This window comes from Etheostoma cragini, chromosome 9 (genome assembly GCF_013103735.1).
Source record: "Etheostoma cragini isolate CJK2018 chromosome 9, CSU_Ecrag_1.0, whole genome shotgun sequence".
NCBI classification, from domain to species: domain Eukaryota; kingdom Metazoa; phylum Chordata; class Actinopteri; order Perciformes; family Percidae; genus Etheostoma; species Etheostoma cragini.
Window position 1 is genome coordinate 11,635,888 of NC_048415.1, and position 27,069 is coordinate 11,662,956.

General features: G+C 40.3%; 1 protein-coding gene across 5 annotated transcripts; it reads right to left on the bottom strand.

The window, feature by feature from the left end:
• Nucleotides 1-2,535: 2,535 nt before the first annotated feature.
• Nucleotides 2,536-27,027, bottom strand: rubcn (rubicon autophagy regulator). Of its 5 annotated transcripts, none has more exons than XM_034880649.1 (22): nt 26,636-27,027; nt 24,318-24,471; nt 23,620-23,703; nt 22,361-22,520; nt 21,995-22,101; nt 21,421-21,673; nt 19,507-19,923; nt 18,842-18,889; nt 18,104-18,199; nt 17,431-17,549; nt 15,952-16,150; nt 14,646-14,753; nt 13,686-13,760; nt 11,729-11,789; nt 11,353-11,485; nt 11,106-11,251; nt 10,102-10,166; nt 9,551-9,789; nt 6,950-7,011; nt 6,668-6,821; nt 6,364-6,457; nt 2,536-3,366 (listed from the first exon to the last, which is right to left on the bottom strand). In XM_034880649.1, the coding sequence occupies exons 1-22, from the start codon at nt 26,671-26,673 to the stop codon at nt 3,230-3,232; spliced, it is 2,949 nt and encodes a 982-aa protein (XP_034736540.1). In that variant the 5' UTR covers nt 26,674-27,027; the 3' UTR covers nt 2,536-3,229. The 5 variants fall into 5 exon arrangements, with proteins under 5 accessions (XP_034736540.1, XP_034736541.1, XP_034736545.1 ...); XM_034880650.1 differs by having other exon boundaries at nt 21,448-21,673; nt 26,636-27,026; XM_034880654.1 differs by lacking the exon at nt 13,686-13,760.
• Nucleotides 27,028-27,069: the final 42 nt, after the last annotated feature.

Consider the following 27,069-nt stretch of genomic DNA (forward strand, 5'->3'; position numbering starts at 1 on the left):
GGTGTGGAACAACAAGTCCTGTGCTGTCCTAGGTGTGTTAGTGACCTAGATCTAAATGCAACAATATGTATATGTGTGCATGTTTTGTCCATTTTATGTATTTACAGTAAGTGTGAGGATCAAATGTTACGGGGCAAGTAGTTGTTCAAAATAATAGTGAAGGTGCAGGTCTAAAAACGATTGGAATACTGCAAATTAAGATAGGAGTTTGTGATCTTCTTTCATTTGTTTGAGGTTTCTATTAAAATACACTAACACACTAGTTTTAATGAGGGAACTAAATGTGTGCTATAACCATGTTTAATAGTGACAAGGCTACAACCTTTAAAAAAAGAAGTGATTTCTTTAACAAGCCACTATAAACATTTAGCAGATAGAAGCAAACTTTGATTTCCTTTCAATTAGTTTTTATAATGTTTAAGCCATTTATTCCTTAGTTAATGATGAATAAAAAATGTTTGAGGTTGAAGTTCTATTGAAATATTGTCATATATCCACTAGATGGTGCCATTGATTGATGGTTGGAGTTTTGAGGTACCGTATTTGAGTATTTCCATTTTCAGAGGCACATTTTCTTACTTTTTATGTCACTACATTTTCCTTTCCTCACAAGTTACCCACAGGTTCCCGCAAGGTAAATTTAGTACTTTCTAATACCATCATCAGAAATATCAGAAAGGATTTTAGCCTATAAAACTTAATGTTTACCAAGTACTTGAACTTAGTACATATAGTGTGGTACGCACTACATACATGCGTTGTGACAAACCAATGGAGTAATTTAATCGTATAAAGAGACAAGTGAAAATGTACCTTTGTGAACAAAATGTATGTCCAAACACCCAGTGGTTCCAGTAGCTGGCAAATTTCTACATCTAAATTAAAATGAATTAAATTCTCTTTTGGAAGAGAAACAGAATGAAAAGAAGAGAGAATTTGAACTAAAACAGATTATAAGAGAATAGAAAAGAATTGTTAATTGCAGCCCTACTTCAGTTTAATTAGCTAAGATTTTTGACTGAAAAACAGCCCTCATCAACAGTCTGGCCAGTATTTTATTGTCAACATACTTTCAGAAAAAAAGACAAATTCACACAACCAATAATTATAATACCTTTTTTTTTTTTCAATAATAGATACTTTAATCTGTAGTGCACTTTAAATCACCGCACGCCTCCATATTAAAAGCAGTCCAAAAACAAACCATCTGCTGTGCTGAGGCTTTTCAGTGGAGTTGATCAGTCACTTCGTTTAGGAGCTGCGAGCTGAAGAGTTCAGTGTTTTCTTTAAAAACTGCCCGATTCGAACTAAACACACAGGGGCGGCTCATCTCTTTAATACTAATCCGTGAGGCCGTAGAGAAATAAACATCACATGATTTGCTTTAAGCAATGTCTCGGGATTGTTTACCTCGTGAGGGATCGTACACATAAAGCAAAACCTGTTGATGAGGGTATAAGTACTCTGGAGACTTATCCATTAATAGATTGATACACACAAAAATAAAAAATAAAAAAAGTATGATTAAATCTTATTTGGGACTGAAATCCAGGGTAAATGTTTTGATAAAAATGGAAGGGTTGCATATTTATTTTCCCACAACTTTCTACTTATCAACTATGACATTAACTAGATTGTTTTTCCCCCCAACATACTCTGGTGGTTAATATAACTCTACGTGGCCGCTAAACAGATTAGACCCTACTAGTAAAGCCCGCCTCAAGAAAAATAAAAATAAAGTCCAGTTAAGCCGTAACAAGTGAAGTCTTTAAAATGTATACTAGACAAGTGGTTTTCAGTCTCTATGCTATGCTAACATAAGCAAACCAGCTGCTGGGTCCAGCTACATATTTTCCAAGAACCTAATATTCTTTAAAGTGCCAATAAGGTTGTGAATCCCTGTAAACTAAGATCTTCTGGAGGAGAAACCCCATTTAAGTATGAAGAATTTGATTACAAGAGGTGATTAGCGCATTTTGAGAATTATTTTGCTGCATGTTGAGAGTTATTCAGTAAATTGTGCCTCTTTTATTTTGGACTGAAACCCTTTACATTGTAGTGCAACCCAGGTGACAGGAGCTTCATAAAAGAAACATTTTACAGTGCCGATTCATGTTCTTACAACAAACATAAAATAAAATGCCCAAAGAGTGACGTCCCAACCCCACCCACCCCAACAGCAGCAGAGAGAACAGTGCAATTAACTCAACTATTATTCCAACGTTAAAAAACAAGTGCTGAATAGGCTGGTGCAAACTATTTGTACTCTCTCGCTCTCAAACACACCCGTGCGCGCGCACACACACACACACACACACACACTCACACACCTGGAGCATTTGCGGTTTTATTTTAAAATATTTCAAAGTCCAGTTCTATAAACTCAACTTTCCAATGTAACTCCACTAGCTCTACCAGTCTAAGTTCATTGGTCCCAGAGGCACATAAGCGTTGCTAAAAACTTAAAACAGGACAGTAAGGAGCAGGGAAATTAAAGGATTAGTTAAGTATCTTTCATAATTTCAAATAAAAAAATTTAAATAGATCCTGCTATTTTAGATCACTAAAGAAAGCTTCAGCTAAGCCAGTTGCCAATTAAATTAACAGAGTTGAAGCAGTTGCCAGAATCTGCAATTGTAGCAAGGAGAAATATCAAACCTGGTTAGAATACTCGTTTTAAATACTAGTTTTCCTGATCTTCTTAAATTCTAAATATATTAGTTTTACCAGAGAGGAACAAAGTGCCTTGACATTTAGTAAATCTCAAGCCCTTTTTGCACACTTCTGTCACAATTTCTTTTTTGACACTGCCACTAGTAGTCACCAAAGTCATAAAGTTTCTTAAAATGTTGGAATATTCTTAAAGCCATGTTCCCTCTAGGAAATTCTGATCAGAAATTTGCAACGCCGGGGCAATTTCTCCGTAAAAGTCACAACATTTTCACAGAAAATCGACTCCTATCAACTCACAATTTACAGAGCAAAGTGCCTGTGTGAAAGGGGTTTAAGCTTACACTAAATGCATTTAAATCAACAGATTTTACAAAAACAACTGATGCCCGGATGTAGTAAAAACCCGCAAACCTGGCAATCTCTAGAGATCAAAACATTTGTTTGCTGTATTGTCACTCAGGTCTGAGCAAACTGGAACGGAAAGAGGCGGTCGTGACTACCATCAGGGTTGCATTGTGCTCTTCTTTTGTCTTAGAGATTTTTTCTGTGAGCATCACTAGGGCCCACCTCCCTCGTCTTCTTGTTCCTCCATGTTTTTGCGCGCCATCCTTTCTCTCCGCTCTGCCAGCCGCTGACATCGAGGACAGTCTTTACCCGCCCGGAAGCAGCTGCGATGGTAACAGGCATGACATTCTGTAAAGGGGGGGGGGGGGGGGGGGGGGGGGGGGGGGGGGGGGGGGGGGGGGGGGGGGGGGGGGAACATCATAAGAAACAGGAGTCAGGGATTAAAAACTTTGAAGCATTTACATCACTAAGGAAGTTTAACAGTATTCACAGAGAGGCGCTCCCTTTGGCTACACCACACAAGGCTGTGTAAACGTTAAACCAGTTCAACCAGTTTGCTGAAGATGAGAAGTGATGTTTCAACAGAACAGCCAATCACAATCAGACCCGACGGAGGCAGGGGAGTATATAAGACGCAGACGTTACAGGCAGCATGGCAGAAGGGAGGAGGAAGCAGGTATGTTAGATGGCTGATAAACTCGGAGACACACACCCCACCCTAAACTAGTTCTAAACCTATTCTTCCACCACAGTAACTTCAAACTCTTCAATGTCTTAATGGATAATTAAGACTGCAATGATTTCACTGAAATTATTTGGTTTCCAAAAAATATATACTGAAAGATAAGATCAAATGAAAGGCAACTCAACTTAAAGAAATGGTGTTTATTTCATGTTTACAAAAGATGAAGCTTAAATAATAGCAACTAAAAGAATGAATTGCACATGCATGCTTAAACACATGTAGTCCCCTCACAATAAGACATTCTTCCTTCAAAAAAACAAAATGGCTTAAAATAACAGGCAACATTTCCTCTAAACTGAAGAAACTCTACATTTAAATGTAACACTGATTTAACACATTTCACATGAACTGAGTTTTAAAATAAGCCGAAGTAGTGTCCATTGGCTCACACGGATTCATGACCAAAGTACACTAAGACGTTTATGAGTAACACACCACTTTCCTATGATTTGTCACTCCTGTAGCCGAGACAAAAGCAGTAGAGAGCTCAGAGCCAAAGAGAAGGGAACTAAACCACCGATGACAGCTTCAGTTATCAGCCATAAAGCTACTAAACACTTCTGGGATCAAAGTCAAAATACATCCCCCACCAAATAGCTGCCAGATCATCTACCCTTTATCAGTTGTGCAACTGCACAAACACCAGAACCAAAGCAAAGAAATACCAACACCACTTTAGTGCAAAGGACTTGCCAAAACGTGCCAAATGAGATTAGAAGAATAAGAAGAAGTGTATGAAATGTTTCAAACCACAAGGCGGTTGAAAGGTGGTGAAAAGTCAGATTAAAGTGAGGTAGAAATATAGAGGTAGGACAGCACAATTCCTCTGATCGAGCAAAGTTTAATATTCTGTAACAGTAAAATACTGGTGGAAATAGAGAGTAAGACAAAAAGAACAGTACCACTCTCATATCTGTCTGCTAAATATGAAGCTACAGCCAGGAGGAAGTCACTGTAGTGTCTTGAATAATCAAGAATGCTGCACTTTTGCACTGCTGGACACTTTTGCAAGTCCAGAAATACGTTTTAGTGGTTTGGTACTTGGCAGGGCAAAACGAACAAGATTTAACATGTTAAGTCAGTGAACAACAAAGTCAAATCTGCCAAAATGTTCAGGATTGTAGGTGCAGCCATACAAGTATGTGAAATTTACAGACTATAAAAAACGCCAAAAACAGGCAAAACAAGAGTGGATTTAAATAAAAAGTATTTAAACCTACAAATAAAATAAAAACTATATTTACTTTATGATTAGAAGAGGTTCACTAATTCTAAAGCCCTCAGACGGTCATCAGTCAGTCATTAATATCTAGACAAAAGTAACTGTTTTATCCAGCAGATCCATCAAATAGTGAGTTTGTACAGCAAGTGTACTGTAAGTCGGCTGATTCTAATGGGACTTGGTCTGATCATTTAAGGATACGCCATTCCTTAGCAGCTTGAAATACTGTATCTAGCCTTATATTGCTCTTAGTCTTGTCCTCCACCTCTCTCAATACAATGATCTACGTCATTTGCCTTTGCACTCTGTCCACCTTCTGCCTTGCCTTCCTTTTCTGTCCCTTCCCTTATCTTCCTGCCTCTCTTTTCTCTCCTGGCTTCGCGGGTTTTACGACCTCTCCAGTTAGTTCGGGTTATAAAGGCTGGTTTAGGTTGACCTTCCTCTGTACACAGCTCTCCTTTCCCATCACTCTCCCTACTTCTATTCTCCTCTGCGTTGCTCTTCCGTCTAGAGGAAACAGCTGAAAGCTGATGGGGTTTTAACAAATTCATAAGTGTACGTTTCTCAACGTTTTCTGCACCAGAGTTCTCTCTCTCTGCTGCCTCCGTTTGGCTCTTGTCTGAAATGTCATCAATCTCCTCGGCCTGCTTGCTGGCTTTTCCTTCCTCCTCAAACCCTGTTTCTTTCTCTTTAGACTCTTCCTCTTTCACTTCCGTCTTCCCTTCATACTCTATCTCTGATTTTGAGAAACCCTTGGCAAGACTCCCTAACCCTGATACCTTCCAACGTCCTTTCCTCTCTTGTCCAACATCTAGACTTTCATTGCTGCTGTATGTTTCACTGTCACTACCTCTTTCTTCTCCTTGTGAGATGTTCTTCTTCAGTCTGTCTATGTGAAGAACCTTTAATAAGTTCAACTTTTCCCTTCTCGCATGCACGTTTTCGCTTTCCTTACTCTTTGCAATTTCTTTGATATATTCTACCCCATGTTGACCCTTTCCTCTCTCTTCTCCAACTTCACACTTTATCTCTTGCCCCCTCCCTGACTCTGTCCCTCCTGTCATCTCCTGCGTATCCTTGTCGCCTTTACTCATGGAGAAAGCTTTCACCAATTTTCCAGGAGCAAAAGCTTGATATGTTTCTCCTCTTCCCTGTCTCTCCCCTGTTATGTCACCCCTTTCCTCTTGCATTCCGCTCTTGACCCCCTGATCCTCACCTAGCTCTAAACCATCCTCCCCTCCCTCCCCCTCTCTCCTGTCTTTAGAGAGGGCCCTTGCCAGTCTACGAGGTTTGGGGATCTTCCAGTTTTTCCAAGTAAGTGGAAAGGGGCGGAGGGCTATTAGGCCGCCCAGGCCTGCCACCAGCAGAGAGGGCTCACCTTCGCAGCGCTGGCACTTGTTCAGCTGGAAAGGAAAGATGATGTCTTTGTCGTTGCCGCAAAACTCGCACACGAAGCCTTTCGCCTGGCACAGCTGAAGGAGAAAGAAAAAAGATTCAGAAAAAAACGACATTTGATTAAGATAGGAACCTAGGGTTATTTGCTGACATTACAACAACAACAACAACAGTTTCTCATACTGTATGATAGCCCACTACATATAAAATCTTGTGTGTTTTATCAGTGCAATAAATGAACTAGACAAACTGTCCACGTTGAAAGAGAAGGCACATGGTTTTCTTACCACACAGCCAGCTACGTGCATGGTACCAAGTTTAAGCAGCTCTTTCATTCGGGGAGCCAGTTCCCCGTTGCGCACAGCAGTGAGGTCACTGAGGGAGAAGAGGTGAAGGTCCTCTGTGAGGTGACCTGGCAGGCTGTCAAATTGGTCCAGCACCCTGGGAGGGAAGGACACAGACGCGCACACACACACACACACAATATGACTGTTTGTGCAGGGAGAATAGTTAATTATAATAATTTTGTTCTTAGAACTGTGAAACTAAAACAAGTGAATAATTCTTACTGTTTAGCAAAGCGGCAAGTCTTGAAGAGATTCTTCATATGAAACAGCTGCACCCTCAAAATCTAAACAATACCACATAGGAGAAAACATGATCTTGTTACTTGTTACATAGACTAACAAAATCACACAACCACACAGTTTAATACATGGTAACAGAAGGAACAAGAAGGCCAAGTTCCAGTTTCAGCATCTGTGCTGTTAAATGTTGAATAGCCAGTGTCCCTGCCAGCTGGCTTATGTGCACAAGCATCAAATTTCACCTCTTTCTATTTTCCAGTAGGTGTGCCTTGATACACCTTTAAAAAAAAAATATTCTGTGCCATTTTATCTCTCTCCACAAAAATGTTCTGCCTAATCATGTACAAAGGAGTGTACCTTTTTCAGTATCACATAACTGTTTGATGTCAAGAACATAAATGGCGCTGTGGTGCATTTTAAGCAGCAAAATCTGTCAAAAGTTTGCTATTTTACAATTAAAAGACATTCCTCATTGGCTGTTTAGCTATTTTTAACAAAGCTTTAGAAACATCATGGTTATTAGGGGTTTACGATTCAATTGCGATTTTTAGGCTCACTCTTCAATATCGATTTTGTATTCAAAAATGATTTCGATAAAAAAAATAGATTCACAGTATGTATGTATGTATGTATGTATGTATGTATGTATATATCGATATCATACACGTGGATTTGTTTGTTATTTTAACATCCTGTTATGATGTATGAGCATGTTGTGTATGTAAGGTCTATAAGCTACTGGGACCTATGCATCCATCTATCTATCTATCGTGTGATTGCAGTAAACGTACAGTAGAGGCCAAAAGTTTGGTTATATTTCTCATTCAATGAATTTCCTTTATTTGTATGACTATTTATACTTCAGATTCTCACTGAAGGCATCCAATCTATAAAGGAACACATATGGAATTATGTACTTAACAAAAAAGTGTGAAATAATAATAAACATGTCTTATAGTCTAGTTTCTTCGAAGTAGCCCCCCTTTGCTCTGATGACAGCTTTGCACACTCTTGGCTATCTATTGATGAGCTTCAAGAGGTAGTCACCTGAAATGGTTTCCCAACAGTCTTGAAGGACTTCCCAGAGATGCTCAGCACTTGTTGGCCCTTTTGCCTTCACTCTGCGGTCAAGCTTTCCCCAAACCATCTCGATTGGGTTCAGGTCCGTTGACTATGGAGCCCAGGTCATCTGGCGCAGCACTCCATCACTCTCCTTCTTGGTCAAATAACCTGGAGGTGTGTTTGGGGTCATTGTACTGTTGAAAAATAAATGATGTTCCAACTAAATGCAAACCGGATGGGATGGCAGCCCGCTGCAGGATGCTGTGGTAGCCATGCTGGTTCAGTATGTCTTCAATTTGGAATAAATCCCTAACAGTGTCACCATCAAAGCACCCCCACACCATCACACCTCCTCCTCCATGCTTCACGGTGGGAACCAGGCATGTAGAATCCATCCGGCCACCTTTTCTGCTTTGCAAAAAGACACGGCGGTTGGAACCAAAGATCTCAAATTTGGACTCATCAGACCGAAGCACAGATTTCCACTGGTCTAATGTCCCTTCCTTGTGTTTCTTGGCCCAAACAAATCTCTTCTGCTTGTTGCCTCTCCTTAGCAGTGGTTTCCTTGCTGCCATTTGACCATGAAGGCCTGATTCGTGCAGTCTCCTCTTAACAGTTGTTCTAGAGATGTGTCTGCTGCTAGAACTCTGTGTGGTATTCATCTGGTCTCTAATCTGAGCTGCTGTTAACTTTCGATTTCTGAGGCTGGGGACTCAGATAAACTTTTCCTCAGCAGCAGAGGTGACTCTTGGTCTTCCTTTTCTGGGGCGGTCCTCATGTGAGCCAGTTTTGTTGTAGCACTTGATGGTTTTTGTGACTGCATTTGGGGACACATTCAAAGTTTTTGCAATGTTCCAGACCGACTGACCTTAATTTCTTAAAGTAATGATTGCCACTAGTTTCTCTTTACTTAGCTGATTGGTTATTGCCATAATAGGAATTTTAACAGTTTTCTAATATGGCTGTTGTATGTGTATCAACCTGACTTCTGCACAACACAACTAATGGTCCCAACCCCATTTAATAAGGCAAGAAAGTCCACTAATTAACCCTGACAAGGCCCACCTGAAGTGAAAACCATTTCAGGTGACCACCTCATAAAAGCTCATTGAGAGAACACCAATGGTTTGCAGCCCTATCCTAAAGGGCTACTTTGAGGAATCTTAAAGACCTATTTAAGAGTTTTTTCAGACTTTTGTTGTTAGGTACATAATTCCATATGTGTTCATTCATAGTTTAGATGCCTTCAGTGAGAATCTACAACGTAAATAGTCATGAAAATAAAAGAAACGCATTAAATGAGAAGGTTTAACCAAACCTTTGGCCTCTGGTGTACAAAAATATGAATTGATTTTTGGAATTCTATGAACAGATTTTAACTTGCGATTTGAATATGAATAAATCTTTTTTGCACACCCCTAATGGTTAATATAGGGGGGGATACCACTAGTTACTGGTAAAAAAAAAGAAAGAAACAAAGAAATGCCTCATTTCCCATCCCGCTGCTGCCTCTGTGCTTACCCTGACAGTCTCCAGAGCTTTGATCTTCTTGTACAGGCCACTGTTTATGTCACTGGGGTTGAACAGTGGGTCTCCAGTGATCTTGCTCAGCAGGTCCCGGGCAAAATTGCTGACATAGTACTTGCTGAAGTCCCACTTCCTCAGCACTCGGCCGGGAACCACCGCCTGCGCATTCTCATGGCAACACTGGCAGAAGTAACGGCCGAGGTATTCACAGTAACGCAGTCGCTTGATATAATCTTAATTGTGGACAGACAGGAGAGAAACAAGTGGGATAGAGGTACGCATATGGAATGATTTTGTGTCAGATAACAAACAGTAAAAAGCATAATTTTTGTATATAAAGGGGAACTGCTGCAGGAAAAGTTTTCAGCCAGCTTATCAAGCGCAAAAAAAGTGTTATAGTTGCACTTGTGAAATAAATTAAAAACAAGAACTGAAATTGTGAATATAAATAGATATGTAGTTTTTGATACAGTTTGATTTATTGAAATATCTCCAAATGCATGTTAAAACTTAAATCAAGTATTTCTGCAGCTAGGTGGTCATACCTGGGTCGATGCGGGTGCCACAGCCAGCGCAGCGGTAGTTCTGTTTAGCCACAACTATCTTCCTCCTAACAGGGGAAGAAAACGTATAAGAAACACACATTTTAAGGCCCTGACAAACCAACCCGATTATGGGCCGTCTGACAGTCTGGCGAGGTCCGTGACTCGAGTCTGTTTGGTGTGTTGCATGGCGTTGGCAGTTGGAGGAGCCGTCGGCTTTAAAGAACATTTGATGTCACATACAGCAAACATCTCCTCACTATCCACAAGCTGCCTGTCCCAAGAACGCACTGTAAAAACAACGTGGTCTCTGTAGACAGCCCAGGATCTACAAACAGCAACAAAGACAAACTCTGCCCACCTGCACCACCAAGCAAACGCTAAGAGTGTTCCAGCGTTCCAGCCAATAACCAACAAGAAGGACTCGGGGGTGGGGGTTGGGGGATTAGTGTGCGAAAACACAGAAGGGAGGGGGAGGGGACGGGATGAGGGAGGGGCAAGCTAGTCTTGTTTTGTTTGAAAATACTTCTAACGTTAACAAGAAGTAATGTCACCCAAAAATCGCTTAAGAGCACCTTTAAAGTGGGCTGATTTGACTTGTTGAATCGGCCAGTGGGCAGTCGGACTCAATGACCAATCTGATTGGTGGAGTGCTAGCACTTGACTAGCGAATCAGTGCACTTATGTCAAAACACATACCGGAAATGACGAGCGGGATGAGCGTGACAAAAGCCTCTCAAAATCTGACAAAAATCTTTCAAACGGAACTTTGTCGATCTAAACCACTGACAGATTCAGCAACTGTATGACCTATGTCTCGCTTAAAATGTTTTCAGAAACACTTTCAGTGAACTATATGCGTAAAATACAAGATCGTATTCCAAACGAGAAATAACTAGCTGAGTGTGTCATGAAAAAGATGACAACAAATGTATTTTAAAATATACGGAAGGAAGAAAAAAAGTGAGAAAGTCTATAAGGGCAGGGAAAACCTGGTGTGGACTCACTTGGGGGGGGAATGAATGTTGAAGATGATCTGTGGTCGCGGCGGTGCCCACTCCAGGTTGCCTCTGACCCGAATCCTCAGCTTGTAGATGTCAGCGTGTTCGCCATCATCAGGCGAGATCGGCAGAGAATCAGGGATGGGCAGCAGCTAGGAAACAGCAAATAAGTTATTAAACGTCCATTGTTGCGTGTTGAGTGCCAAGTGCGGAGAACCGCTATTCTGCAAAGAACTGCTCAAAGACGTTACACCTTCTGTGGAGCGTCATGTTCTGGGACCAGCCAGTCAAGCTCCGAGGCTGCAGGAAGCTGCATGCCCTCAAATTGCCGGAGTAAACCCATGGCTACTGACTCAGCCGAGTTAGACTGGAGGAAAGATGGAGAGCTGAAAATACACAAAAATATGTTATGCATACATTTTTTTAGGTTGCCGCTAATCCACAGTGCTGTCATAAAATCCCCCCTGTGGTTCATATTACCATTAAAATGAATGAGTCCCAGAGTTTTTTTTTTTAACCAATGTGTTTTTTCTGTGAATAATTCAAATAAAATTCAACAGCATTCATCTATTGAGATTCAGAAAAATGAAATTTATCATTAAGAGGAATAATGAGGCTGTGTAACTTACATGGACTCTGAGCTGAGAAACGACCTGCTGCTGGAGCTTATCCTGCGCTTAATGTCTGCATCTGGGAGACAATAAGGACCAGTGAAATAAAAGAGATTTGACCACTAATAAGCAGTGCACCAGTTATACGCATTTTTATCCACCAGGCAGCTAAACTTTTAAGATTTGTAGAATTGAAAATAACAGTCAGATGATGGCTACATTTGGTTATAAATAAAAACTACTTGTACAGTACCAGCAGTTGCCTGGTGGATCGTGTTAACTTCTTTCCATGACACTATTTGCTACTGTTACTACAGCTAAGCAGGGTTTAACGTTTAGAGATAGAGTGAGAGAGTTTTAAATACAATTTAGCAGGTAGCATGCAGGAAAGCCAGAATGTTTCAAAAGTAGAGCCTTGCTGCCACATTTTATAGTAACACTTCACAAACAATATGTAAGCAAAAACGTTGCAGTAAGCTTTATTAGGAATGAATTCTTGTTTGAACAAAACAAAAGATCTGTTGTAAATCTCATAAAATGTCCAGCTTAATATTATATGTGCTTACAGTTGAACTACTGCAAAGTAAAACTACAAGCACAGGATGATGTTTAGCAGCGGTAGAAGCAGAAAGCACAGGCATGGTGATTGACTCACATCACGTAAACCCTATGACAGCAGATTTTCTGTTACAGTACTACCAAAATAAAATGTTCATCACTACTAAAATGTAATCACACATATGATTATTCTTTTGGATTCTGATTAGGTTTAAGGATTTTGGTTAAATTAGGGTAAGATATTTTGTTTAAGGGATGCAATTAAGATTAAATAATTTGGGATTTTTAGGATAGATACATGCATTTGTTGTTCAAAAAAATATGACCAGTTATGTGGTCCAGGAAAGCACAAAAATGTTACTGTATCAAAATTTGATATTATATTGATATATTGTCGTTTTTAGGAGCAGTCATGTTCATAATGGGCCTCAGACAAAACAGCCTGTGCCCTCGATCAAATTATCACTTTGCTAGTACTAAAATATGCTTTATGATATAGAATGTCACAAAAGAGACAATCAATATTGGGTACTTCAAACTTTTAAAAAGAAACAAGGTGAAAAGGATGTGTATATGACAGAAATCACACCTCATTCTGACTGGAGTCGCTTTTAAGATAATGAATAATGGAGGGGATGGATAAAGGAATAGTTAGTTGCCAAAAAAAAAAAAAAACGCTTCTTAAGTCGCTCATCTCCTCCCAAGAGACTCCCTAAACTCAACAGGTACAGGCACATTTGTCCAACATAATCCTGAAGCACTGAACAACAAGCACTAACACAAACCGCCAAGAGCACTATTCAGCTGAGGTGAGAAGGAGGCAGCTGGCTTGACTCCAAACTGAGAACCTGCAGTACGACCTGAAGTTTTGTAAGATACTGAGAGCCATTTATCTTAACACGGCCAACAAAGTAAAACAAGGCATACTTTTGTTACTAGTTGTTAATGTTAGAAAAAGATCCTTTAGTTATGCCTTTGCATAGTGTAGTACTTCCTTCAGGCTGGTACTGCATGACAGCAAGTGCAAGTACATACAGCCATGCAGAATCAAAAGTGGAAGCTGCCAGTCCATGGATTTCCTAAGAGATAAAAATCTATATCCATAAGTTGACGTTAGTAAGTTGGAAAGTAGATAGTTTGAGTATTGTTGAGGTTGATTCCCTAAAGTCAAGTCATTAACTTACTGTGAGATCACTGGAAGATTTGAACGGAATCATTAAGTATGATTATGTAAAGACCAGAAATAAGCCATTAACTGTAAATAGTTGAAATGCCATCTAGTTTAAGAGGAGGAATTAAAGGAAGAAATTCTCAGTTTGGAGTGGAGCCATCAGCTTCCTCTCAGAGGAGCACCGCAACAGCAAACTGTCTTTATTGTAGCTGTGGAGCCTCGCCCACCCGAGCAGCCTGCAGATACCTGAGAAGAGGGAGGCGAGTGACAGGGAGAGGCCGTTCTGAGACACCGCCAACAGGGACTGACCCTCACAGCCATCTGAGAGACAGAAACTAAAACTCAACACAACTGTCACCAAAAGCACAAATATTTTAACACCTCACAGAGCAGCAGGTCAGTGTCCCAAGCAAACTGCACTGACACAGTACATGTGGAACTCATGCAGTTATACAGCTACAAGAGACAACAAACTTTGTTTGCTCAAACCGCAGTACTTAAAAGTGTAGTAATAGTCAATCAAAGTCAAAACAAAAGTACATGCACATATGAAATCCCACAATCCATGTTCACAGTATCAAAGCAATAAATGTTGAGATATTTGTAAGATGTAAGTGATTAGTCTCTTGCTGTTACTATTTGTTACACAAAAGAGCAATTGGCATCCAAACCAATTAAATCAGAAGAAAAATGTTGCTAAATGACTTTGTGAACACTGACTGGAACCTATACTAGAAGCTTTCCAGACCAAACATCCATATCAAATTATCATGATGACTCACATGACTAAAGTCTGTATAAATAGCAAAACTAATAAAAACATTTTACAGACTATCATTCTGTGACATTTGTACTCAGACTTCCAAGTTTATGGTCATGAACCGTGACATGCTGAGTGAGCAATATGAAGCAAATGTAGTGATGAAGTTATCAATTATGACTGAAACAAACTCATTTATGCAGACCATTGATGAATTCTTCAGAGACTTCCTACATATTGTGTACTGTATATATGGGAATATTTTGGTGTGGCTCGTCTATTATCAAGTAAAAAGATGGTACTATAGCTGAACTGACAAATACAGCAAATGTGCATTCATATACCTGGTTTAGGAAGTTTAGTCACACTTTATAAGGCAATTGTGACACTCAAAAACAAGTACTGTTTGTAATCTTTCCTGGTGTTCCCTCATTCCCTCTCTCTACCTCGTAGTTCACACTCCTCCACCTCCTCAGCTGAGCCGGAATCAGACAGGCCATCGCAGGAGTCCTGAGAGCTCCTCCGGGAGCATCCGCTGTCAGTGGAGTGGAAAACTGCAGGAGAGAAAGGAGACGAGACAAAACAAAAGAATGACGCAGAAGTAAAAAGGACAAAATTCAACATGTTTTTTTAAATAAAAGGCAGCACAACTAACTGCATGTTTAAGATTCATAAGGACTACTCCAGAGGACAGACTGCTATTAATAACTGTTAGAATTAGGGCTGCACGATTATGGCCAAAATGATGGTCACAATTATTTTGATCAATATTGTGATCACGATTAATAATCACAATTATTTGTTGATTTTAACCTTAACAAATTTTATTGTCACATAGCCTATAGGCCATTTATAACTGCTTTCACATCCATAGTGCACTAGAGATCTACTATTCCAGGACTAAAAATCATATCTGTATTTGTCGGTTGAATGGCAATACATACACACCTCTATTTGTTTTGTTTTTTTGTTTCTTTACAAAAGCGGGCAAAATGTTCACTTTAAGGTCAAAGCCACGTTTCACAAGCTCTTTTATTAAAACAGATTGGGATTTAAATTAAATGCAAAAACAGGGTTTCCTTCACAGATTGAAAATATACAGCTGCAATACATATTTAAATAAAAATTATCTGAAATACATAGCCTAGGATATATATATTATTAAAAAAAAAAACATCTCTGGGAAAGCTCCTTCACTTGTTTTCAATAACAGTAACAGACTGCTTAATGAGCTAGGGAGAGGGGGGGGGGGGGGGGGGGGGGGGGGGGGGGGGGGGGGGGGGGGTGCGCATGCTTCCCATAGAGCGACGGCTGACTCATTATGAATGAGTCCAGCAGGGATTGAACGGCAGGTCAGCAGAGTTAAACACGTCGTGTATATGAAATGTCTGTATTGTCATTGACTAACTTCTTTGTTTTTTGGCGTGCCCGCCACAATAGCGGTTTTACTAGCGGAAACCCTGGTACAAATACAGGTTTGCCTCTCATGCTTAACAATATACAGCTGTGTTAATAATTAAAACTGTACAAATTTCAGAAGTGTGGACCGGCGCTGTCGGCTGTGTCTCTCCATGTTGCTGGGAGCCGTATGTGAGTGAACGGGGGCGGGGCTTACTCTGTCCTCTGTGACTCTTTTAGTCAACTAAGAATTATATGAAGAAAAGAACCTTGCAAAAGAAAATTCAACATCATGGATTCGTATAGGGGACTACTTTCCCATTTTACAGCTCCCCACTACTAATGTTGTCTTACGGTGCTGGTAGTTTGCGCAGGGTGGCAGGCGGCTGCGTCGGATCAGCTGCCTCCGCAGGCGGATCTTCTGTTTGAGCTGCTGAATCTCACAGTCGCTGTCTCCGTCCTCCTCGCCCTCCTCCTCCTGACGCCGCAGGTTGTACTTCATTAGCTCAATGGCAGCAATAAGGGACTCTGAAATGCTGAAATGAGCATTCTCCTACAGAGCACAGAGAAAATGATTGATTGATCAATCAGAGGAGGAAACTAATTCTATCTTTTCAGTCATGTAACATAATAAGTTCAACGCTGAACCTTCAATTTTTCACAGGTTATGCTAAATTTTGGCACAGAGTTCTGGAATTTTTAAAGGGGGGGGGGGGTGCCACAGTGTAATGTTTCAAAATGCTCCCTTTCTACACAATAAAAGTCATAATTTGTAAGAAGTAAAATGTTTTGGATAAATAAGAGTCAATGTAAATTTCATGTTGCAGGAATATTATAATCCTACATTGAAGGATTGCAAAAACAAAACTTTCTAGATGTTACTTTGGCCAAGTCATCCTCAGAGGAGCAAACTAGTACATTCATGGTTTTGTCCATGTTGACACTTCCTTTACAGTATGTACACTTTTGCAACTTTGCTTTGTTTAGCTTTTCATATAACTAGACGTCTAAACACTGGGACAAGGCCATTATGTTTAAATAACGGCCATGCTGATTCCAGACAGCTTTGTAAAGGCAGTTTGGACTTTAAATACATTTTACACAGTGGCCATCGTTAATGAAAATCGTGTCCCGCCATGAACGTGCACACACGTATCGTTTTTATCACAAACATGATAACTGACCGCAAAGGGGCAGTTGCAGCGGTCAATGCCGGTGACGTACTCGTATGACAAAGTGAACGGAAGAAAGCTTTGTGACTAGCACTTTCTTACCGTTGCTTCCGTACACTATCTCCCTTGAACATGTGCTGCAGCCAGGTGCCTCCGTTTTCCACCCTTTTCCTCTTTTCCTCTATTTAACTGTCTATTTATTCATGCCCAGCGCCATTTGTCCTTTCTCAACTACAGCTGTAGCAACATTTATTTAGCCGTGTTACCACGGAGACCATACCGCAAGCTCACATTTTGGCAAGGACCCGTCCTACTTTGCATCTGATTGGCTAGAACTCGTTTCATTGGTAGGTGGAAGTTCGATGATTGGTTAAATCTAGCGCATAAAAAACCAAATCCTATGTGGACTTTTTTGTAATTATTTTTCTAAAATAGTCATACCCCAGAAATCCAGCACCAGGCACAAGAACTTTAAGCTCTGCGTTCCTCTAACATGATTGGTAGGTGAAATCAATTGACTTGAAAATATAACACCAAATTTATTAATTTATTTTTCCTCAGGGCCCCATGCTTTGGATATATTTTCACTAATTGACTGAATTTATGATGGACTACTTGATCAATAACCACCAGTCAGACATTTGTTAAAATAGTCGCTAACCTTCTCAAGGTCAGCACAGCTGCCAAAGTCCTGCTCCGACAGGTAGCTGATGAGGCTCTGACCCTCTGACGGCTTCCTGAACATCCCGTCTGTAACGCTGCTGCTGTACTGGGACCCATCTGAAGAGACCAAAACATGAACACATTAAATACATGACATCACTACGCAGCATTTGCATTTATTTGCAATTGAATTCTCTCCACTTAGGTGTGTTTCTGTTGGATTTGTAATGTCATCTTTTCAAGCTTTCAAAAAGTCTCAAAAAGCACCTTAATAAAAATTAAATAAAATGCTCTAGGCTTGCCAAAAGCTAACTGCATGCTATCAGGTTATTTTATTGTCTAAACCATAAAATTCCAATAACACATGCACACATCTATTCAACCTTTTTATGACCATCCTGTTGGGGTCCAGAGTGTCACGTTTATTGACCGGCTGACTTACTCACAACATTCAAATATCAGGAACTGAAAAATTTGTTTTTGTCAACATTCCATGTCAGCTTTCCTGTCCAACTTCCTCCCAAGTCTGCTGTAGACTTTCTTTGGCTCAAATCTTCTTTTGAGGTTTAGAGCAACATTTTTCCTACAGTTATGCACTCATTGTATGTGCAACAGTAGCTACAACATTACTGTAAACGCACATTTTAAAGTATTGCAAACAGAAAACTCACGAGACTCCATGTACATGGAACTGGGAGTGCTGGCATCCTCGCGCTGAGGTGAGAAAGGGCTGTAGTTCTTAATACAGCAGTCCTCAACTGCTGATTCTAAGAGACAAATAGTACATGTTAAGGGATTTTATCACCTACATACCAGAGCCATTAAATTAAACACTATATCATTTTAAATGTATGAACATGCATCACCATTCAGATAAAAAGATATTCTGATTTTATTGTTCTTTTTTGTTAAAACAATCAATAAAATGTATGGAAATGGGTCATTGTATTACATGCAGAAACAAAACATGACTGCTACCCTTTGTCAGTATAATGACTTGAATTAGGGATGTACAGACTCAGAAAAAACATCAGTGACACAGAAGTGAAACACTTCTATGTAACATCATGTACATGCAACACAAAAACAATTGCTTTGACAAAATTAGCATAACTATAATGACATGAATATGTTTACAAACAGTTTACTTATAACTTCCATAACACTCACACAAATAATACACAAAACACTGTTTGGTCATGAAAAATGTGTGCATGAGCAAAAACTAACAACACTGAAAGGGATCATAGCCTCATCACATCAATATGTTCCGAGTAACACAAACCAAAACAGTTTAAAAAAAAAAAACATTAAAAGAACAAAACCAGTATGAAGGAGCTGAAGGCAAGATTTGAAATGAGAGGGATGGAGAGTATAATGATGGAGCACAGCTGAACTGCACTGCCAACCTGCTACCGGATCTTCTATTATTATGGTGATTTTTCTGTGGCCCACTCCTTCGCATAAACAGTAAAAAGAGAGAGATAGAGCAGAAGGACAGAAAGTTATCTCAAGCCAAGAAGGGGAAATACTGAGCAAAGAGAATAAAGATGTTACTTTGGAAGCGTATAAAACCTTTAGACAGGAAGTGTGCGCTTTCTGCAAAAAAAAAAAAAAAAAAAAAAAGTGTGGCCGCGCCACAGAGCTACAAAACAAACAGTCCATGCAGATACACCCCCCATCTGAATCACACCTTCGTTATATGCAAACATTGTGCAAAAAAGGAATCATTAATCAGGTATGTTTCCATCATATGCAGGAAAATGAAGCCTCACTACAGTCTACAGCAATTGAATTCTGGAAAGTATTCAAATGTAAGCCCAATTAAACTCTTCCCCAAAAAAATCCCATGCCACGAAAGCAGATTTCAACTGATTCCTACAAGTACTGCAAACCGTAATATGTTTTCATCTGTAAACATGCAGGCAGCAGAAAGCAATGTTCAAAGAAAGTCAAGTCCGCACAAAACTCTAATGCATGCAAAAATGGCACCCAACGTTGCAGCCCACAACCAAATTTGAACATTCACTTTTTGTCCGGCACCAACAACTACAGTTATCTCCAAGTTTCTTACCGTTCTTGAGTTTCTGATTGATGCCTGTGTCAGAAAACGAGCGGGTGTGTGCTCGGGACCCCCGCTCCGGCCCCCTCTGGCCCTCTGAAAAAGATGAACATCTGGGTGGGGGCCGGGCTAGGGAACTTTGTTGCAGTGACTGCTCCAGAGGGACACCTTGCTCACTGCTGTGGGTGGAGCTTCGAGAGTCACAGCGGCTGCGTTGCCCGAGGTTACCAATAGCCAAGTACTCCGGACCATCGTCATAGTCGCCTTCACCAGAATCCCCGGCCTCAGGCTGAAAGGTGGTGGACAAGGGAGACTCTGTGAAGGAGATGGCAACAGGGCCAGGATTGTGTGTAACACTTTGCTCGCTTTCCCCCGGCTGGGACACACATATCCAGGGAGCTCCCGACCTGCTGGCTGCAGAGGTAGTATCTGTAACAGAACAAGTAGATCAGGTTAGATGGATGGAGACACAAAACAGGCATGCTTCTGTTATTTCCACCCTTTCACTTGCTAACACCTATCTTACAGATTTCTAAAAAGATCCAAAAAAGTAACAATGTTGAAATACTTTTAGAAAAAGAAAAAACTCCAAAAACTGCTTTATCCATATTAGTGAGTACAGCCAGTTTAATACATTGAGCAATGAAAGCTTTCAATAACTGACCTTGTCCACAAACAATCAGTCCTCTGTACAGTATTATCCGTCTAGTCACATACAAACTGTAGTGCATTTATAGTGTCATCCCCAAACATCCGCCACCCATGACTAACAACAACAACTACAAACTTTTGCTAAATAGAGACAAATACATTAAGTCGGGTAAAAGACGAAACTGTTTGCTAAAATTTCTAAAAAAAAAAAAAAAATCAACCAGAAACCCAGATGTGGCAAAATATTGAAACAAAGTCCATGTTGTCATAAATACCCATTTTCTACCTAAGGGAATTCTGCTTATTAACTCCTATACTTATTTTCAACAGGCCAAAGATTGATACAAATTAATGATACTGAAAGGAATTCCTTAAAGAGCCCCTATTATGCTTTTTGTATCGGTTCTCCATCTTTTGGTGAATGTAATAGATAATATAAAAGAATGAAGAAAAAAACAAATGGAGCTCTCTCTCCCACGGACAGCACTTTTTCCTCAACTGCCTGAAATGCCTCAAACACATTCCTGTTTGAAATTCCTCAACTAGTGATGTCACTGATTGAGAACGCCAGTACTGTAGCACATGCTAGCTCGTTCTCAATGGCAAAACACAGCTACAACACACTAGTTCACCATAATGTACAAAAGAACAACTTACATGTCCCTGTTTTGCAGGTATTCCACAAGTGGCCCTCGTTTAGAAGAAGTCTCCCAGCTAATCCTGCCTTGTACTAACCAAAGTTGGAGAAAGTCATCTAGCTGATGGGATCTCACCTAGCTACTGCGCATGTGCAACTCCCAACAAAGATAGTATAGAAATGAGATATCTCACTCTGGAGCTAAAACGAGTGAGATGTCTCACTCTGTAGCTAAAACGGAGACCTAAACACACAGGGGTGAAATGAGGGTCTGCAACAATGTGCAGTACAACAAAAATATGGTGTTTTTTGAAAATGAAACCATGTAAAGATTACGGTACAACCTCAAAATACAATTATGAACCTGAAAATGAGCCTAATATCGGCGCTTTAACATCAAAGCATTTAAACCTATCTAGCAGACCCCAAGAGTACACATATGATGCTGAAAATGAGTATGATAGGGCTCTTTAATGTGAAGTAATAGAGACCCAAATTACCCGAGTGAAACCCAAACAGATCACCTGCAAGCTGTCTGCCTTCCTTATTATTTCAGCACATTTAGTTGAGCCTTATGAGAACTGTTGAATCAAGGGAAAATACTCAATAAAAGCATAATATAAACAAACCCCACATACACTTGACACTCTTCACCCTTTCCTCACTTGTGCTTTTGCCGTTTTGGGATCCGATTCCAGTAGTGTTCCCTGAGTTATTGCTAGTGGCAACTGCTTCTTGGAGGGAGCAGTTAGAGGTGGTGAGTCTGCGATTTAGAGATTCTCTTCTGGGAGCCGAGTCCGCGTTCCTCCAAGCCCCACCAACCCCGGGCAACACACACAGGCTCTGGCTCTTTAATAGGCCCAGACATAGTGGGCCCTTCAGAGGGGATAGCTGGAGGGTAAAAAGGGGAGGATAAAATATTTGAAGGCCTCATCCCGAATGTCCTCCTTAAAAATGTCCTTTCAGTTAAAGTCACTTTCAGTTTTGATTGGCTGTCTAACAGCAGATGACAGTTAAATAACCACATAATTGTCAAAAGCAGAAAGACAATAAATATACACAACTTTAAATAAAATAGAGAAGAACATCATATAATGTCAAGAACCAAAACATAATTACAAAGAGATGAACAAAAGATTTACAACAAAATGGTAACGGCTGTAAATGCAGCAAATCAGACAGACTTTACTGAGGTCATTTCACGAGACCCACCCCGACTGTGTCTACTTGGGCCAGCAGTTTGGGGTTATTCTGCTCCACTGCTTCCAGACACTGGAACATGGCGGTCACATGAGGCTCACTTAGCAGAAAGGCATCATCTGATAGGCAGAGACAGGACGGGAGAAGGAGCGAGATAAACAATGAGGGAGACAAAGAGATAATGACGAGAGAGATAATTATTTAGTGGAACATAAGTGAAGACACAGAAAAAAAGTGAGAAGAGAGAGTCAAAGAAAAGAGAAAAAAAACAAAAATACATTTCTTTAGCTGCTTTTTACTTTAGTTTACACTTCACATCACTGTCTTTTATTTTAAGCTGAACCATTAATGTGACTCATTGTGAACATCAAAACTCACCATTATAGTATTTACGTGTATGCCCTAGATGTCGGAGCAGGGGTCGGAGCTGAGCAGAAAGCATGTGAACCTGTAAGCTGTGAAGGAGCCAACGCTCGGCCTTGTAGCTCTCCCCAGCACTCTGCATCCCACTGCTCAGCACCGGCTCCAGGTGACTGAACTGTGAACGGACACACAGGGTGCAAAAGAAAGTAAGAAATGTGAAACAGGTTCATATAGTGAAGGAAGAGGTAGATGGGGAAAGAGGGTGACAGGGGTGCAAAAAGCAGAGGGACATGACAAATGCTATTTCTGTGAACATAAACAGTCTCAAACTGATTTTTGTGCCGTGAGAACCAGTTTCGTTGGATGTTGGACCAACTTTTTTTTTTTTTTTAACTCTAAACATCCGGTTAGTTTGCAGCCGAGTTTGTATGATACATTTGTTCATCTAAAGAAGCAATGGGAGGAAGTGGTGAAGAGACAGGTCTGACATCAAGGTGTGATGCAGATGATAGGCTTGACAGTCTAAACAGAGTGAGCGTGAGAGTGAGTGGAACTAAAAAAAGAAATCATATCAGCACAAAACTAAGAGATGGCAGACAATATAGCCATAACCAACTACCATAGTAGTCTGTGTCTGATCTAGAGTAATTTACACTGATTTAATTGTTCTTGGACACACAGAGTTTGTTGTTAGTGCGTGTGACATGCAGGTCTGATCAATTTATCAAACAAACAAGCTGGCCATGCAGTCATTGCCATACACTTTACACATTTAGCCTGGATTGATAGTATTAAATGAATACAATGGTGTCATGCTGGTCAACCAACTAGTTTCTACAAAACAACCCTCTCCAAAATTCCTTCAGATGAATGGTCACAGCGTTTACTTGCTTTGGTTTTAATTTGTATCTTCTACAGTATGTAGATGCACTCTTCTACAAAACCAAAAATGTTCTCTGAGTATCACAATATCAGTTTTTGTCCAATATCGTCCAGACCTACTGTATTTCTTATTGGCAAATTACCAAGGTTTTCTGGGAACACAATGAGAACTGTATTGCAAAGTAATTTCACAATCTGAAAGCTCACCTTACACTATTAAATTTACAATTAAAATCTGAAAAAAATCATAGCCTCGAGCAAGATAGCAATGTTTAGGCACTTGTTCACACAAACTTCCCTGTCATGACAATATTAAGAGATTTTATGTCAATTTTAAATTTTAAAATGTTGACATACCCAAACACCTTTCATGGAGCTAGCAGTGATCATACCTGTTCAACGTGTGAGGCGAGGTGGGGGCTGATGTAGCGAACACACCACACAAATGGCCAATAGTCTCTCTGTTTGTAGTACACCTGCAAGACACAACAGCATAGCCCAGTTACAAAGAATACCAGTTTAATATATGCCAATATGGAATGCATCACTTAGTGAAAGGTTTTCCTCTGTATTACAGGAAGTCAACTGATTCTTACTATACTGCCAAAATGTAAGACACATTACTCTATATGCTGGTAAAGCATGTGATAAAAACCCATTGCACCCATTCCTGACAACTTGTGGGTAAGTGAGAAACTTGCTTGCTGATGAAGAGAAGGGATACATTAACTATGTGTATTACGCAAGTATGCATGTTGTCAGTAGCATTTGTTTTAGCATCTGCAATCAGATTTCCACCACAGAAGAAAGTGATATTAAGGGTGTAACATGGGTAATCTGGAAATACTGGGCAAACGAACACTGCAGTTTGTTGTACAATTTTTGTGGAGTTATGGGAAACACCTAGAACAAAGTACTCCTCAATGTTCAAACAGACTTCCTTGCAGATTTACAGGAAAGTTTAACAAAAGCTAACTTTGACCTGCAAATCTCTCAGAGCTTGATCAGAAAATGATCAGTAGTCGATTCACAACAAATAAATGAATTCAAAAAGGCACAGTGTCATCAGTCGGGTATCCTGAGTTCTGACCTGCTCATTTTTCAGTCTATGGCTCAGAATATTGTTCATGTCCTTGTGGAGCCGCTGCAGGCCGCCGTAACGTGACCACACGTTGGGATTGTTGGTGGACACAAGACCCTCCACTGTGGTCTTCAGGCTTGAGAGTAGCTTCCAGTGCTCCTTCCTGTGAGGTAAACAGGTCAGCAGAAAGGAGTGAGACAGTGTGACGGAGGAAGTTTAGGAAGGAGGTTAAGAAGTGCTGATGTTAGCAGTGTCGGGGTTCAAATCATTACTCACACAAACAAAAAAAAAACTTTACGCAAAATTAAAAATCAAGTCCTCAGCAGTTAAAGTAACCTAGCTTTAATCTTGAACGCGGTGACTAACTGGGAGTGCTGACTATCATTTAATATGTTAGCAGTAACAATACATCTAAGCCAAAAAAACAGACTGCCTACAAACTGTCCTAACTCTCTATAAATTAAATGTTCAGAAGAGCTAAGATGTGTGTGCATCCAAAGTTTTAAAGGTTTTAATTTCCTTCCTAAAATCTCAATGTTAATACCGTAAACTACAATCCACAAATAATGGTTGCTACGGAGCCAATTGCCATTGATTCCCTAGCAGGGAAGTTACAACTTGTTCTAACTTCAAAACAGTATATCAGGTCACATTCTCTAAGAGCCATAAGCACTGGCTCAAATCCAGGACTTCCTCTGTTTCCCTTTAAGGTAGCAGTCAAACTGAATGTTATTAAAAACTAGTCTTGTTGCTGTAGCAACGGGTCCAATAAATATGTTGTTATCAGAAGACACTCACACTTGAGCGTGCATTCTATGAGTGTAGAAGTATTGAACAGGTCATCTGCTGCATGTACTATAATATATTATACTTTGGCAAATAGTGTGTGCAGTGTGCTTAAAGGCAATATAAGATATAAATGTTAGCACCCAAACATAATTTGTTGTATCAAAATAATCAATTAAGGTCTTAATCAAATCCAAGATACAAAAAAAAAAAAAAAAAAATTGTTTTGTGCAAGAACGATTTAGTCATGTAGCGGAACTGACTCACCCACAATACGCATTATCATTATTTACTCACAATCATGATGTCAGGCAGAGAAGTGGATGCAGAGTTTGTGAAAAGTGAAGGTTCTGAAACCTACCAATAGCACACGTATGAATACAAGCCTTTTTCTCATAAAGAGCAGCAGTGACGAACACCATCACGAGTTCAGTTACCGAGCTAACTAATCAAATCACATCATGTAACATGGAAAGAGGGAGGCTCAATGTTAGAGAACATTCTCCACATACTGCAAAAGCATGATGTTTTATGCAACTTAGTGGTTAGTGTGTGAGGGTGTTTGTGTGCGGTCACATCAAGGATGGAAATTCTACAAGGCTCAGGGAGGTTTGTTGAGGATAAGGATAAACTGTTTAGCTGCTTGAGTGTGTGAAAAAAGATTGCACCTACACGTTGCACTTTGTAGTTTAGTCTATTTGAAGCTAATGTACTTCTATGTGATTATTTCTGAGTTATTTTGAATCGCTTTGGATAAAAGCGTCAGTTGATGAAGTGTGTCTGTGTGTGTGTGTGTGTGTGTGCGTTCCATTTGAGAAGCATCAAGGCATTTGTCTTGACACTGCTTATAATCATTACACAGTAATCGTGTTGTCAACAACTGCGTTGTGTTATCTCGGGTGACAGCTCGTGTAAAATAGGGCATGTTGCTTGCTAAATTGGGCAATATTTTAAACTGAATCATGGTTGAAATTTAACCGATTTTAATAGTATATGATTATTCCGCACATTATAGCGGCAACTCCCATATGTTAACTTCATTTGACAGCTAGCGTTAGCTGTTAGCACAGACTATCGAGGTGATAGCTAGCTAACAGTTAGCATTGTCAGCGCTAACTGTAGTGAACGCCCTAGCATGAAGCTAACAAATGTGCATACAAAAAGCTTAACTGCAACCAAGCTTGTAGAATTAGCTAGCTAGTCAATTAGTTGACCTTTGGTATTAGACAAGTTGACAAGCCTCGCAGCTAATGGTGTTGTCAACCCCTGACAAGCCAGGTTAACCTAGCCTAGCCCCTGTAGCACGCCAGCGTCAGTAATCCACCAGTGTTAGCTGGATAGCTACCAAACATTATTAGCGTTACAATGGTCAACACACAAATGAGATTGCTGCCGCTCCAAAACATTATTGGTCGTCTTTATTTAACGTTAACTAGTTAACGAGTGGATTCTTGGTGATACAGTGTCAAGTTTTGCTCTTTGAATAAACATGGTCATTAGCCAGTCAGTCGGGAAACAAACCAGCCCCGGGTGTCCCTCACCTGCGCTCCTCCGCCTCTCCCTCCGCCGATATCTCCATTTCCTCCAGGCGGAGTCGAGTACCGTACAAAGCTGCCAGTTTCCCCGATAACTCCAATATTTTATTTTGTAATACGGAGTTTTACCGCAGTAGTAGGGTAGCTTGAAGTAGTTAACCGGACTTGCCGTCTTCCGCCATCTCTGCCCCTCCCGTCGAAGCTGTGAATCAAAACAGTGGAGGCCGCAAGATATCGTTAGCAAGTGGGCGGTGATGTAATCCTCTGCCCTGCCCCCTTTTAACGATGATCGCGTTTTTACTCTCAAATAAGACGATAGATAATGTCCTTCCGTTGTTTTGCGAGTATGCTGGCGGGTATCACTGCGTTTACATGACTTGCAGTGTGTAAACTTAACTATTAAAAGCTCTGGAGCTTTCTAGAGACACACAACTACTCAA